Source organism: Bufo bufo, chromosome 6 (genome assembly GCF_905171765.1).
Source record: "Bufo bufo chromosome 6, aBufBuf1.1, whole genome shotgun sequence".
NCBI lineage: Eukaryota > Metazoa > Chordata > Amphibia > Anura > Bufonidae > Bufo > Bufo bufo.
In genome coordinates, this window is record NC_053394.1 from 63,363,517 (window position 1) to 63,379,485 (window position 15,969).

The 15,969-nt window shown below is 45.4% G+C and overlaps 1 protein-coding gene across 1 annotated transcript in view; it reads left to right on the forward strand.

The window, feature by feature from the left end:
* The first annotated feature begins 2,230 nt into the window (after positions 1 to 2,230).
* SLC35G1 (solute carrier family 35 member G1) overlaps positions 2,231 to 15,969 on the forward strand; it is a 37,300-nt gene continuing 23,561 nt past the window's right edge. The window contains exon 1 of the mRNA XM_040437711.1: positions 2,231 to 2,560. Within this exon, the coding sequence (XP_040293645.1) occupies positions 2,284 to 2,560 (277 nt within the window). The 5' untranslated portion in view covers positions 2,231 to 2,283. The remainder of the gene's footprint in view (positions 2,561 to 15,969) is intronic.

Sequence of the window (15,969 nt, forward strand, 5' to 3'; positions counted from 1 at the left end):
ATGACAGGGGGGTGATCAATGACAGGGGGGTGATCAGGGAGTCTATATGGGGTGATCACCACAGTCATTGATCACGCCCCTGTAAGGCTTCATTCAGACGTCCGGATGCGTTTTGCGGATCCGATCCATCTATCAGTGCATCCGTAAAAATCATGCGGACATCTGAATGGAGCTTTACAGGGGGGTGATCAGGGAGTCTATATGGGGTGATCACCACAGTCATTGATCATGCCCCTGTAAGGCTTCATTCAGACGTCCGGATGCGTTTTGCGGATCCGATCCATCTATCAGTGGATCCGTAAAAATCATGCGGACGTCTGAATGGAGCTTTACAGGGGGGTAATCAATGACAGGGGGGTAATCAATGACAGGGGGGTGATCAGGGAGTCTATATGGGGTGATCACCACAGTCATTGATCACGCCCCTGTAAGGCTTCATTCAGACGTCCGGATGCGTTTTGCGGATCCGATCCATCTATCAGTGGATCCGTAAAAATCATGCGGACGTCTGAATGGAGCTTTACAGGGGGGTAATCAATGACAGGGGGGTAATCAATGACAGGGGGGTGATCAGGGAGTCTATATGGGGTGATCACCACAGTCATTGATCATGCCCCTGTAAGGCTTCATTCAGACGTCCGGATGCGTTTTGCGGATCCGATCCATCTATCAGTGGATCCGTAAAAATCATGCGGACGTCTGAATGGAGCTTTACAGGGGGGTGATCAATGACAGGGTGGTAATCAATGACAGGGGGGTGATCAGGGAGTCTATATGGGGTGATCAGGGGCTAATAAGGGGTTAATAAGTGACGGGGGGGGGGGGGTGTAGTGTAGTGTAGTGGTGCTTGGTGGTACTTTACTGAGCTACCTGTGTCCTCTGGTGGTCGATCCAAACAAAGGGGACCACCAGAGGACCAGGTAGCAGGTATATTAGACGCTGTTATCAAAACAGCGTCTAATATACCTGTTAGGGGTTAAAAAAAACACATCTCCAGCCTGCCAGCGAACGATCGCCGCTGGCAGGCTGGAGATCAACTCTCTTACCTTCCGTTCCTGTGAGCGCGCGCGCCTGTGTGCGCGCGTTCACAGGAAATCTCGGCTCACGCGAGATGACGCCTATTGGCGTTAGCGTAGCCTGGGGGAGCCGCCGCAATGACGCCTTTCGGCGTTACAGTTGCGGGAAGTGGTTAATTAAAAGCTGCAATAATATCATCTACTTTACTACTGACCAAGAAAAATACCTGCGGTCGCAACTAGGAGAAACTGAGGAGCTCGTCCTACAAAGGCTGAATGTCATGTCTCCTGAATAGGAAGCGTTTTGTGCAATAAGTCCACAATAGGGAATGAATCAGCTAATATAACACTAGGGGCTGCACAGGGACAGTGTATACACAGTGTATACAGGACTATACACTGTGTATACAGGACTATACACTGTGTATACAGGACTATACACTGTCCCTACACTAGGGGCTGCACAGGGACACTGTATACAGGACTATACACTGCGTATACAGGACTATACACTGCGTATACAGGACTATACACTGTCCCTACACTAGGGGCTGCCCAGAGACAGTGTATACAGGACTATACACTGCGTATACAGGACTATACACTGTCCCTACACTGTGTATACAGGACTATACACTGTCCCTACACTAGGGGCTGCACAGGGACAGTGTATACAGGACAGTGTATACAGGACTATACACTGTGTATACAGGACTATACACTGTCCCTACACTAGGGGCTGCACAGGGACACTGTATACAGGACTATACACTGCGTATACAGGACTATACACTGCGTATACAGGACTATACACTGTCCCTACACTAGGGGCTGCCCAGGGACAGTGTATACAGGACTATACACTGCGTATACAGGACTATACACTGTCCCTACACTAGGGGCTGCCCAGGGACAGTGTATACAGGACTATACACTGCGTATACAGGACTATACACTGTCCCTACACTGTGTATACAGGACTATACACTGTGTATACAGGACTATACACTGTCCCTACACTAGGGGCTGCACAGGGACAGTGTATACAGGACAGTGTATACAGGACTAATCATACAAATAGTCCCTGCACTGAGGACCGGCTTCCTGTAGAACGTTCTGTATCACTTGTATGCCCCGCCCCCTCAGTGATGTCACTTGCCGGCTCCCGCTCTCTGCTGCCCCCAGTGGCCGTCTCTAACGCACATACACCGGGATGGTGGCACTGGGCACATACAGATTACCGGCTTAAGAGGATACCGGGGCCGCCATGGGCTACGATGACCGGGAAGTTAGTGAAGAGGGGCCGGAGGCCATAGACCTGGAGGGACTCAACCGAATTCCCCCTCCAGATGAAAATGATTGCCTGCAGAAATCCTCGTGGGACGGTGACGAGCAGTGTACTGTCTGTGCAGAGGGGGACAGTGCAGATCCAGGTGACAGCCCCTTCTCCGCTGGATGTCCCCCGGGAGGGGACACAAAGGACAAGCAGCCCTGCTGTCCCTGCACCTCCTGTGTCTGCCTGCTGGTGACAGATGAGGAGACTGGTGAGAGGCTCTTCTATCAGTACATTCATATGACTTCAGTGTACAGTATCCGGGGGTATACGTCTGTACAGATGAGTATACAGTGTATATGCCTGTAGAGATGAGTATACAGTGTATATGTCTGTAGAGATGAGTATACAGTGTATATGCCTGTAGAGATGAGTATACAGGGGTATATGTCTGTAGAGATGAGTATACAGTGTATATGTCTGTAGAGATGAGTATACAGTGTATACGTCTGTAGAGATGAGTATACAGTGTATATGCCTGTAGAGATGAGTATACAGGGGTATATGCCTGTAGAGATGAGTATACAGTGTATATGTCTGTAGAGATGAGTATACAGTGTATATGCCTGTAGAGATGAGTATACAGGGGTATATGCCTGTAGAGATGAGTATACAGGGGTATATGCCTGTAGAGATGAGTATACAGTGTATATGTCTGTAGAGATGAGTATACAGTGTATATGCCTGTAGAGATGAGTATACAGTGTATATGTCTGTAGAGATGAGTATACAGCGTATATGTCTGTAGAGATGAGTATACAGTGTATATGTCTGTAGAGATGAGTATACAGTGTATATGTCTGTAGAGATGAGTATACAGTGTATATGTCTGTAGAGATGAGTATACAGTGTATATACCTGAAGAGATGAGTATACAGCGTATATGCCTGTACAGATGAGTATACAGTGTATATACCTGTAGAGATGAGTATACAGTGTATATGTACAGATGAGTATACAGTGTATATGTACAGATGAGTATACAGTATATATTTCTGTAGAGATGAGTATACAGTGTATATGTACAGATGAGTATACAGCGTATATGCCCGTAGAGATGAGTATACAGTGTATATGCCTGTAGAGATGAGTATACAGTGTATATGCCTGTAGAGATGAGTATACAGTGTATATGCCTGTAGAGATGAGTATACAGTGTATATGTCTGTAGAGATGAGTATACAGTGTATATGTCTGTAGAGATGAGTATACAGTGTATATGTCTGTAGAGATGAGTATACAGTGTATATGTCTAGAGATGAGTATACAGTGTATATGTACAGATGAGTATGCAGTATATATGTTTGTTGAGATGAGTATACAGTGTATATGCCTGTAGAGATGAGTATACAGGGGTATATGTCTGTAGAGATGAGTATATAGAGGTATATGCCTGTAGATATGAGTATACAGTGTATATGCCTGTAGATATGAGTATACAGTGTATATGCCTGTAGAGATGAGTATACAGGGGTATATGCCTGTAGAGATGAGTATACAGTGTATATGTCTGTAGAGATGAGTATACAGTGTATATGCCTGTAGAGATGAGTATACAGGGGTATATGTCTGTAGAGATGAGTATACAGTGTATATGTCTGTAGAGATGAGTATACAGTGTATATGTCTGTAGAGATGAGTATCCAGTGTATATGTCTGTAGAGATGAGTATACAGGGGTATATGTCTGTAGAGATGAGTATACAGTGTATATGTCTATACAGATGAGTATACAGCGTTTATACCTGTAGAGATGAGTATACAGTGTATATGCTGGTGGAGATGAGTATACAGGGTATATAGCTGTAAAGATGAGTATACAGGGGTATATGCATGTAAAGAAGAGTATCTACTGATATGTGTCTGTAAAGATGTGTATGCAATGGTATATGGCTGTAAAGAATAGTATACAGGGGTATATGCCTATAAAGATGAGTAAACAGTTGTATAGTATTGTTCAATATTTGGGTATCTGACTAATATAAAAATATATACATCTTACATGGCCTATACTTACATTATATGTGTACTTGGGGTAAAGCACTGTAACAATGAGTATACAGGATATGTGAGTTTGTAAAGTATCCAGGGTAAACTGACTGCAAATATAAGGGCACCTAACGTATGACTGTGAGGTAAATATACAGAGTGTATGACTGTAAGGTAAATAATATACAGAGTGTGTGACTGTGAGGTAAATATACAGAGGGTATGACTGTGAGGTAAATATACAGAGGGTATGACTGTGAGGTAAATATACAGAGTGTATGACTGTGAGGTAAAATATACAGAGTGTGTGACTGTGAGGTAAATATACAGAGTGTATGACTGTAAGGTAAATAATATACAGAGTGTGTGACTGTGAGGTAAATATACAGAGGGTATGACTGTGAGGTAAATATACAGAGTGTGTGACTGTGAGGTAAATATACAGAGTGTATGACTGTGAGGTAAATATACAGAGTGTGTGACTGTGAGGTAAATATACAGAGTGTGTGACTGTGAGGTAAATATACAGAGTGTGTGACTGTGAGGTAAATATACAGAGTGTGTGACTGTGAGGTAAATATACAGAGTGTGTGACTGTGAGGTAAATATACAGAGTGTGTGACTGTGAGGTAAATATACAGAGTGTGTGACTGTGAGGTAAATATACAGAGTGTGTGACTGTGAGGTAAATATACAGAGTGTGTGACTGTGAGGTAAATATACAGAGTGTATGACTGTGAGGTAAAATATACAGAGTGTGTGACTGTGAGGTAAATATACAGAGTGTGTGACTGTGAGGTAAATATACAGAGGGTATGACTGTGACGTAAAATATACAGAGTGTATGACTGTGAGGTAAATATACAGAGTGTATGACTGTGACGTAAAATATACAGAGTGTATGACTGTGAGGTAAATATACAGAGTGTATGACTGTGAGGTAAATATACAGAGTGTGTGACTGTGAGGTAAATATACAGAGTGTGTGACTGTGAGGTAAATATACAGAGTGTGTGACTGTGAGGTAAATATACAGAGTGTGTGACTGTGAGGTAAATATACAGAGTGTGTGACTGTGAGGTAGAGTACAGGGCCATTTGATGTAATATACAGATGCATACTATACGGTATAACTACATTGTAGTTATGGGTACACACAGTATGATGGAACTTACATGCCCAACAACGCAATTAAATGCCCCCTTATGTGCCCCAAACACATTATAATGCCCCCTTATGTGCCCAAACACAGAATAACGCTTTCTTATGTGCTCCCGAACACATCATGGTGCCCCCTTATGTGCCCCCAACACAATATTGTGCCCTTTATGTGACCCCAGTACAGTATGGTGCCTCTTTACGGAGTGTATATTCACCTTGCCTGGATCACACATTGAACCTAGTAGATCTCTCACTGCAGATCAGCCCTATTCTGCCTGGTGGCTGGGCAGGCGCAATGGCATCACTTCACTGTGCACTGCCCATCATAGGGTGAATGGTAAAGCATGGAACGGCTACCTCCCTGCTTCACTATTGTATTCAGCTGTATGCAGTTAAAATAGGTGCCTCTGCCAGGGGGAAGCAGGGGGCTCACCAATCTCTGGGGCCCCATGGGAAGGTGTGGTTGGCGTAGTGGCCCGTATTGTGGCCCGTAAACAGCAGGTCCGCAATATACAGGCACTGTGTACCATATCAAGTGAATGGGTCCGTGTCCGCAGACGGCGGGCACATGGTCGGTGCCCTGCATTGCGGACTGCAATTTTCGGTCCACGGCACAGGCACGGAGTTCACAAAGTCGTGTGCATGAGGCCTTTGTTTTTCTGTCCGGTTTTCACTACTTTATATATAACTTTTTAGCTTTACTATTGAATAAACAGTCTCTGTTGTGCGGCGCAATTTTATACGTGTATTGTCATTGATGACCTCATGACAGTGTATCGTCATTGATGACCTCATAGCAGTGTATCATCATTGATGACCTCATGACAGTGTATCGTCATTGATGACCTCATAGCAGTGTATCTGTCATTGATGACCTCATGACAGTGTATCGTCATTGATGACCTCATGACAGTGTATCGTCATTGATGACCTCCTGACAGTGTATCGTTATTGATGACCTCATAGCAGTGTATATTTCATTGATGACCTCATGACAGTGTATCGGACCTCATAGCAGTGTATCGTCATTGATGACCTCATAGCAGTGTATAGTCATTGATGACCTCATGACAGTGTATCGTCATTGATGACCTCATGACAGTGTATCGTCATTGATGACCTCATAGCAGTGTATCGTCATTGATGACCTCATAGCAGTGTATCGTCATTGATGACCTCATGACAGTGTATCGTCATTGATGACCTCATGACAGTGTATCATCATTGATGACCTCATGACAGTGTATCGTCATTGATGACCTCATAGCAGTGCATGTCGTTGATGACTTCATAGCAGTGTATAGTTATTGATGACCTCATGACAGTGTATCGTCATTGATGACCTCATGACAGTGTATCGTCATTGATGACCTCATAGCAGTGTATCGTCATTGATGACCTCATAGCAGTGTATCTGTCATTGATGACCTCATGACAGTGTATCGTCATTGATGACCTCATGACAGAGTATCGTCATTGATGACCTCATGACAGTGTATCGTCATTGATGACCTCATAGCAGTGTATCTGTCATTGATGATCTCATAGCAGTGTATAGTTATTGATGACCTCATGACAGTGTATCGTCATTGATGACCTCATGACAGTGTATCGTCATTGATGACCTCATGACAGTGTATCGTCATTGATGACCTCATAGCAGTGTATAGTCATTGATGACCTCATGACAGTGTATCGTCATTGATGACCTCATAGCAGTGTATCGTCATTGATGACCTCATGACAGTGTATCATCATTGATGACCTCATGACAGTGTATCTGTCATTGATGACCTCATAGCAGTGCATGTCGTTGATGACTTCATAGCAGGGAATATGTAATTGGTGACCTCACAACTATGTACCCACCACAGACGCCCTGCGCCTACTGTGTCACAGCTCTTTTTTTAGTGTATATATTGGGATGAGTTTAACATCAATAGGGCCCCATTCAACCAATGGAGGCCAAAAGATTAACCTTTTGTCCTCTGTCAGGTCGGCATACAGTACCTTTTATTTTACCTGTATAGAAAAGTGCAGCATACTGTCCTTTCCTAAACAGAGGACCAATAATGAAAACATGTGCTGTCTATAGTCTATGGAAACTCCTCTGTATCCAGTGACATAGGCTAGAGCCTTCTGTTGGAGATATACCTCCCAATGTATATGGTCACTGAAAAGTGCTGGAACCTCATAGATCACTACTGACACCGGCATATTATTTAGGGACACGTCCTGTTGACAAGGAGAACGTTTACTTGCCGATTTATTCATATTTATTTCTAGGGAGAATTACAGAGCAATGGCAGAATGCAGAGCTCTAAGAAAAGATGCTGTAGAGATGTTATTCATGGGAAATCGAAGTATTTACTAACCAGAGCCGTGTCACAGAGGTGACTCCGCAGCTTCACTCTAGGCCTCATCTACACGACCGTTTCGTTTTTTGCGGTCCGCAAACCGGTCGTGTGCATGAGGCCTAAGGTTAAGAATCCACTGTGACTCTGTGACGCCCACTAGATGCAAAACATTGGTAAACATACACTACTCACAAAAAGTTAAGGATATTCGGGTGAAATTTATGGAAAACGTAAAAAGTTCACTCTACAGTTATATTATATCATGAAAGTAGGGCATTTAAGGCTACTTTCACATTAGCGTTTTTTGCGGATCCATCACGGATCTGCAAAAACGCTTCCGTTACCATAATACAACCGCCTGCATCCGTCATGAACGGATCCGGTTGTATTATGTCGGCAATAGTCACGACTATTGAAGACATAATACAACCGGATCCGTTCATGACGGATGCAGGCGGTTGTATTATGGTGTCAGAGAAAATGGATCCGTCCCCATTGACTTACATTGTGTGCTCTTGCTCTACACCACATTGCGGACAGGAAAACGCTGCTTGCAGCGTTATTCTGTCCGCAATGGGAGCGCAACCAAACGGAAAGGAATGCATTTTGGTGCATTCCGTTTCGTTCAGTTCAGTTTTGTCCCCATTGACAATGAATGGGGACAAAACTGAAGCGTTTTCTTCCGCTATTAAGATCCTATGACGGATTTCAATAGCGGAATTGAAAACGCTAATGTGAAAGTAGCCTAAGAGTCCATTCACACGTCCGCAGAATGGGTCCGCATCCGTTCCGCAAATTGCGGAACGGGTGTGGACCCATTCATTCTCAAGAGGGCAGAAAAAGATGCGGACAGCACACAATGTGCTGTCCGCATCCACATTTCCGGAGCGCGCCCCCGATCTTCTGCTCCACAGCTCCGGAAAAAAACAGAACATGTCCTATTCTTGTCCCCAATTGCGGACAAGAATAGGCAGTTCTATGGGGGTGCCGGCCGGGTGTATTGCGCATCCGCAATACACTACGGACGTGTGAATGGACCCTAAGACCTCATGCACACAATCGTATTTTCTTTCTGTGTCCGTTCAGTTTTTTTTGCGGACCGTATATGGAACCATTCATTTCAATGGGTCCACAAAAAAAACTGAAGTTACTCCGTGTGCATTCCATTTCCGTATTTCCGTTCTGCAAAAACAATAGAACATGTCCTATTATTGTCCGCATTGTGGACAAGGATAGGACTGTTCTATTAGGGGCCAGCTGTTCCGTTCTGCAAAATATGGAATGCACATTGAGGTCCTTCGTATTTTTTGCGGATCCGTTTTTTGCAGACCGCAAAATACATACGATCATGTGCATGAGGCCTAAGTAGAAGCATGCAGTGGTGATCTCAAATAAGTCTGCAGCTATCGACTATTTTTGTAATTGAGTATTCTATCGATTAATCCAATGATTAATTGAGTACTCTAATAACAAAAAAGTAATTAAAATAAAGTTTTTCTTTATAAAAACTCATCAGCCCCCCCGTGCCATCAGCAGCCCCCCGTGCATCAGGCTCCCCCCTAGCGCCATCAGCTGCCCTCTCAGTGCCATCATATGCCCCCCCAGTGCCATCAGCTTCCCCCCCAGTGCCATCAGCTTCCCCCCCAGTGCCATCATCTCCCCCCCCCAGTGCCACCAGCTGTCCCCCCAGTGTCATCAGCTGCCCCGCCAGTGCCACAAGCTGCCCCCTCAGTGCCATCTGTCCCCCCCCCAGTGCCATCAGCTGTCACCCAGTGCCATCAGCTGTCCCCTTCAGTGCCATCAGCTGTCCCCCCCAGTGCCATCAGCTGTCCCCTTCAGTGCCATCAGCTGTCCCCCCACTGCCATCGGCTGTCCCCCCCAGTGCCATCAGCTGTCCCCCCCAGTGCCATCAGCTGTCCCCCCCAGTGCCATCAGCTGTCCCCCGCAGTGCCATCAGCTGTCCCCCGCAGTGCCATCAGCTGTCTGCCATCAGCTGTCCCCCAGTGCCATCAGCAGTCCCCCAGTGCCACCAGCTTGCCCCCCAGTGCCATCAGGTGCTCCCCAGTGCCACCAGTTTCCCCCCCCCCAGTGCCACCAGCTGTCCCCCAGTGCCATCAGCTGTCCCCCAGTGCCATCTGCTGCCCCCAGTACCATCAGCTTGCCCCCCAGTGCCACCATCTGCTCCTCAGTGCCACCAGCTGCCCCCCTAGTGCCATCAGCTGTCTCCCCCAGTGCCTTTATCTTGCCCCCCAGTCCCACCAGCTGCCCCCCAGTGCCACCAGCTTGCCCCCCAGTGCCACCAGCTTGCCCCCCAGTGCCACCAGCTTACCCCTCAGTGCCACCAGATTGCTCCCCAGTGCCACTAGGTGCCCCCCAGTGCCACCAGCTGCCCCTCCTAGCCATGTCCCCAGCGCCAGTGAAATAAAATACTTACCTCTTCTGTAGGGGCGCCGCCCCACAGCTCATCCATCTTCTTCTCCGTCATCCTGACGTCAGACAGCGTCGGGTCATAGTGTGCGCTTACTAGCACTATGTCCTGATGATGTGTCAGGAAGAAAGTGCAGCTTGGTGCGGCCCAGCGGGAACCACAGAGCGGTGAGTAATAGCAAGCACTTCACTCCTGCTCCGAGGTCACATGGCATAAACGAATCCTTAATGCAAAAAATTTGCATTGAGGATTTTTTGTATCGAATTACTCGATTCAATTGAGTAATCGTTTCAGCCCTAAATCACAAACAATTTATAGAAACAAAATCCAACAAAAATGTCAGTGTCTCAATAACTTGTGGCCTTGAGCATCAATTACAGCTTGACAACGACGTCTCCTGCTGTTCACAAGTCGTTATTGTCTGCTGAGGCATGGCACCCCATTCTTCTTGAAGGGCGGCCCTCAGGTCATTGAGGTTCTGGGGTACAAAGTTACGAGCCTCTACACGGCGAATCAGCTGATCCTATAGGTTTTCAATGGGATTCTGGTCTAGAGGAAGTTGAGGTACCCCAGTCTCCAGCAATGATGTGACCTTGATGAGCTGGCACATTGTCATCCATGAAGATGAAATTAGGCCTGTGTTGTTCACGCAGAGACACAATGACCGGATTAATGATGTTATTCAAGTAGTATGGGCTTGTCACTGTACCATTCACAAAGTGTAGGGCAGTTCTGTATTGACTAGACACACCTGTCCACACTGTAACACCACCACCAAAGGCTCCTCTGGGGACAACAGTTAGTGCTCTCCTTGACGCAGGGGCGGATTGGGAACTCCAAATGGCCCTAAAAAAAAAGAAGAAGAGGCCCCATGTTTTTGGTGGGGCCTAACTGGTAAAAGATGTGGCCAAACCAAGTAGACCGGGTCACTTTATATGTTGTAAATTTTGTGACCTTCATTTTGCAGCAAAAGTGACATAACTTTGCTCTCCAGGTCAGTACGAGTAAAACCACACCAAATACATATTTTAAGTTTTACTACTTTTACACTATAAAAAAACTTTTAATTTTTTTGTGTTTTTGCTTCGCCGCATCTGACGACTTATAACTTTTTTTTATTTTTCTCTCTACGGAGCTGTGTGAGGGTTTGATTATTTTTGTGGGACAAGAGAATTTTTTTTTTAAACATTTCGGCGTACATATTTGGTGGAAGATAAGAACAAAACGGCAAATCTGGCACATGGTCACTTGACACCAACCTGAAGGAGCATTCACACCTTAAACATTTAAATGATATCCAGAGAATGTAAACAGCCGATACCTAAGGGTCCCAGAGGTGGACCACCTTTTGGGACAATGAGGTCCTGTGACTCCCATTCATGCCGACCTCTAGTACATAGCCCTCTCCACTGAAGTCTTTGGCAACTATTAAAGACCCTTTTCTTTTATAAATGCCATTTGTATTGGGCCTATGGTATTATGGAGGTAAACCTTACAGAGCATGACCTTTTCATGCATAATATCATAGACAACATGACCTGAGAAGTCTCAGTGACAAATAACAACTGTCTTCATGCCTCTATTTCTGTATATTGGCAAGATGGTAGAAGTTTTTCTGCTGTGATCTCACCCCTCATTAAAGGTCCAGCTACACGGCGACACTGGTCGTTCGACAATTGTCGTGGCCAGAATCGCAGAATAGCAATGATCCCCTAGAAATGTATGGGATTGCAGCAAGAATCACAAAAAAATCCAGTTATGTTGAGTTTTTTGCAACTCACGCTGCAATCCCATTCATTTCTCTGCGGAGATCCGTGTCGTGACAGCTGTCCCGTGACCAGTGGTCTAAATAGAGAAGTAAGGGCCCCATAGCAAGGATCAAACCAGGCCCCCCACACAGGACAGAAGGGTTTCTGTCTAAACCCTTTTCAATGACTCTTGGGCCATTTCTCCACTGCCTCATTTGCTAAAAGTTGTTCCTTTAGAGGGTAAAGTTCTGACCAAGTTTTCACCTCCAGTAGAAGAGGAGATCATCCCAACTAAGACTGGGCCCCCTCTTGCCCTGGGCCCCATAGCAGTCGCATGGTCTGCCGCTATGGTAGTTATGCCCCTACCCGTGACCAGTGCCTCCGTGTAGTCTTACCCTAACATAAAGAAACCATCCACAAAGCAAAGAAAAGGCTCTGTAATGCAGATGTCAAAATCAAGGACCTGACTGGTAGTAGTAAATGACCCCAAGTCATGGCCATCATGTCCCCACTGTTGTAACACTTGTTTTGTTGTGTTAAAGGGGTTGGCCAGTTTCCTATATTGATGATCTATCCTCAAGATGGGTCATCAATACCAGATTTTGGGGGTCTGACGTGTAATACACACATGTCTGATGTAGCAGAGCTGAGCATAGCTAATCAAACTGCTGGTAAACTTATCCTCACTCACAACCCAAATGGCAAACTCAGCTTTACTATATTAGGTAGATAAAGAAAGTAATGTGTGCCCCGAGCCAGCAGCGATCACTCCCTGGTGCCAGGTTGCCTTGGCTTCTGGCTGAGCCTACCCTTTTTCATCAGGAGTATCTTCTACGAGAATTTTGCTTTTGTTCAGATTCGACATGGTCCAGGGACAATACAATTCCACCGACAGTCAGCACTTTACAGGGCACAGCAGTAACTCCATATAAACCCTAAGCACGTGCTCTGCTTCTTATCATCCAAAGGAGGAGGGGAGAGGATGGCAGGGAGACAAGACACGCGGCGGTATATGTCAGGAACAATGAAGGGGGAGGCGGGATATCACGGTCAGGGGATCCGCAAACTTGAAGTCAGCACTTCCTCCAGCTGCTGTGTCATTTCTACCTCACTAGTGCTGGGGACATGGCGTCTGTGCGAGATTGCAATCTGTAATGAGAGCATGTAAACAGCATCTGTCTAAAAGGCATTCATGAACAAGGTCACTGGCCCACTGCCTTGTAAAAGGCAATCGGCCCACCGAGAAGTTTCCCGGTGGAGTACATTGCCAATCCGCCCCTGCCTTGACGTCGCCAGCATAGTTGGCAGCCATCATTTCTGCTCAGCGTGAATCGACTTTCATCAGTGAACAGCACTGAGGCCCACTGGGCCCTCGTCCAGCGTAGATGCTCCCTGCCCATGAAAGACATTGAAACCTGTGCCTGGTGGTGTGGTCAGGTCATCTAGCACACAGACCTCCTCTCAGGATGCAGGACCTTACCTCCTTTAAATGTGCCAGGAGTTGTGTGTCATTCATCATCCGGTTCCACAGGGCATTGTTCTGAATGAAGCAGTAATCAGTGTGGGATGTGGCCAAAGGATGCCCACTTCTATGCCTTTCTGTGACTCTTCAAGTCTCTGTAGCAACCTGCTGATGACTCTGTGACACTCTAAGCTCAGTGGCCACTTCCATCTGAGAACATCCTGCTTGAAGCATCGCAATGGCGAGGTACTGTTGATCAATTGTTAGGTGTCGTCTTGGTCTCATGATGTCTAAATGTGAACAGCATGATGAGGAGGACTGTTTAAATAACAATTCTAATTGAACCAGGAAATGTATTGGGCGATTCATGGATCAAACACCTGTTGTGAATTTTGCCGCTAAGCTACTTGTTAAGAACAGCAAGTTGTGCAAAAAGTACTGAAACACTGGACAGTTGGACACGTGCATTCAAAAGTTTAGAGTAGGTCACATTAAGTTCACCTGTAAAGGTTAGAGGGCATTTTAGGTTCATTCTGAAATTTCACCCACAGGCCAAATATCCCTAACTTTTTGTGAGCAGTGCTAGGGAATTTCAGAAATAGTAATTCTCTAATATGATAATATAGAAATCACTTCATATACTGAACAGACTGGGGGCATATTGATAATATACTCAGAGAGTTAAATGGGTGTTCCTGGACAAATAATTTATTTTACTCACCTCCGCTAATCCATTGCTCTCCACTTTCTATTGCTGCTTGATGCGCCAGAAAAGGCTCGCTCAGCCGATCACTGAGGCGGGTCACAACTGCGGCCTGTGAATGGCTAGCTAAGCATTCCAAGCCATTTCCTGAGGGTGAAACAGGGAAGTATAGACCAGCGGGACTGAATCTGAATACTTTTATAATTGCATGTAATTTAAAATGTAGTGCAGCCACCGAGCTATTCAATAAAATGGATCTCTATAGCAGATACATTGGTCAGGATAAGTCGTCATTATCAGATCGGCGGGGGTACGAGTCCAGGCACCCCTGCCGATCAGCTGTTTCACGGAGCTGCCGCGATCCCCTAATATGGCACAGAGGCTGTGCTTGGTATTGCAGCTCAGCCCCATTCACTTGAATGGGTCAGAACTGCAACTAGTCCATGTGACCGATGTAATCGTCGGGCGTCCAAGGATAGGTGATCAATCCATATTAGCAGATACCCCCTTTTTGTGATAACTCCCATTTCAGTAGGAGGCCCCGTTTGGAACTTCTTCCTGCATGAAAAGTTCTCCACTAAAAAAATCCTTCTCCCTAACGGAAACCGAACAGATTGTGTTATAGTCAATGGGATCTCTTTGGATCCATTCATATCAGTTATGTGATGTCACTTCTGTTATTTTTGTTTATTTTTATTTATTTATTTATTTTTATAAATGGAAATTTATAACGTTGGTGTGATAGAGCCCTTAAGGCTAAATACACACGATCAGGATTGCATGCGGATTTTCAGCGCGGATTTGCGCGCGGAAAATCCACACCGTAGGTCATGTACATTGTATTCTATGAGAATTTGAAATTCTCAATGCACACGATGCAGATTTTTTCCGCGTGGATCTTGACCTGTTGTGCGTATTTTAAAATCCGCAGCATGTCAATTTATAAAATTTTTCCTGACCGGATTTTCTTTCATTCACTTAGTAAAATCCGCATGTGGAAAATCCGCACCAAATCTACACCAAATCCGCACCAACTGATGCGGATTAACCGCATTGCATTTGCCTGCGAACACCTGCGGATTTGAGTGCGGATTCTCCGCACATGAATCCTGAACGTGTGCATGTACCCTAAATGTGGCCACATAATTCAGCGCAGGTATTGTCTCATTAAGCCTCATGTGCTTGACCTGAAATGCCTTTGTACTGGGGAGATAGACGACTGTAGGCAGCAGCGAGAAATGGAAAGATGAGCATCAGAATGACTGTGCATGAAACTATACTTGCATAATAATACAGTAATTCATGTGGAAGGTGCATTGCCAAAGCTTGTCTATTCTTCCCTTGTACAATGACCTCTGCACAGGTCAGGAACAGCTCAGGGAAGATGGCCGCCCACATAATCACGTTCGGGAAATAGAATAATTAAATCTACAGTGAGAAAATAAAAACAGATTAGAAAAAAGGAAATGTGCTGCTCTCTGGTTTTAAATAGCAGATACAAATTTTTAGTGACGCATTTCCTTTAAAGGGCCCCTAAACTTTCAGCTGACATGACTATACAGTGTTCCTGGGGTTTCTCAGAACTCAAGGCTCTCACTGATGAGATTTTTCTGGACTTCTGCCATCCCGTTGAAGGACATTACAATCAGCCGCTGCCCAGCCTGACATTTCTCACTGCTGATAACAGTAAAATTGCAATTATCTGCTCAAGAAAATGAAGGCGGCCATGCACATTACACAAGCGTTTATTGATGGCTGAACTGCAATTGAACA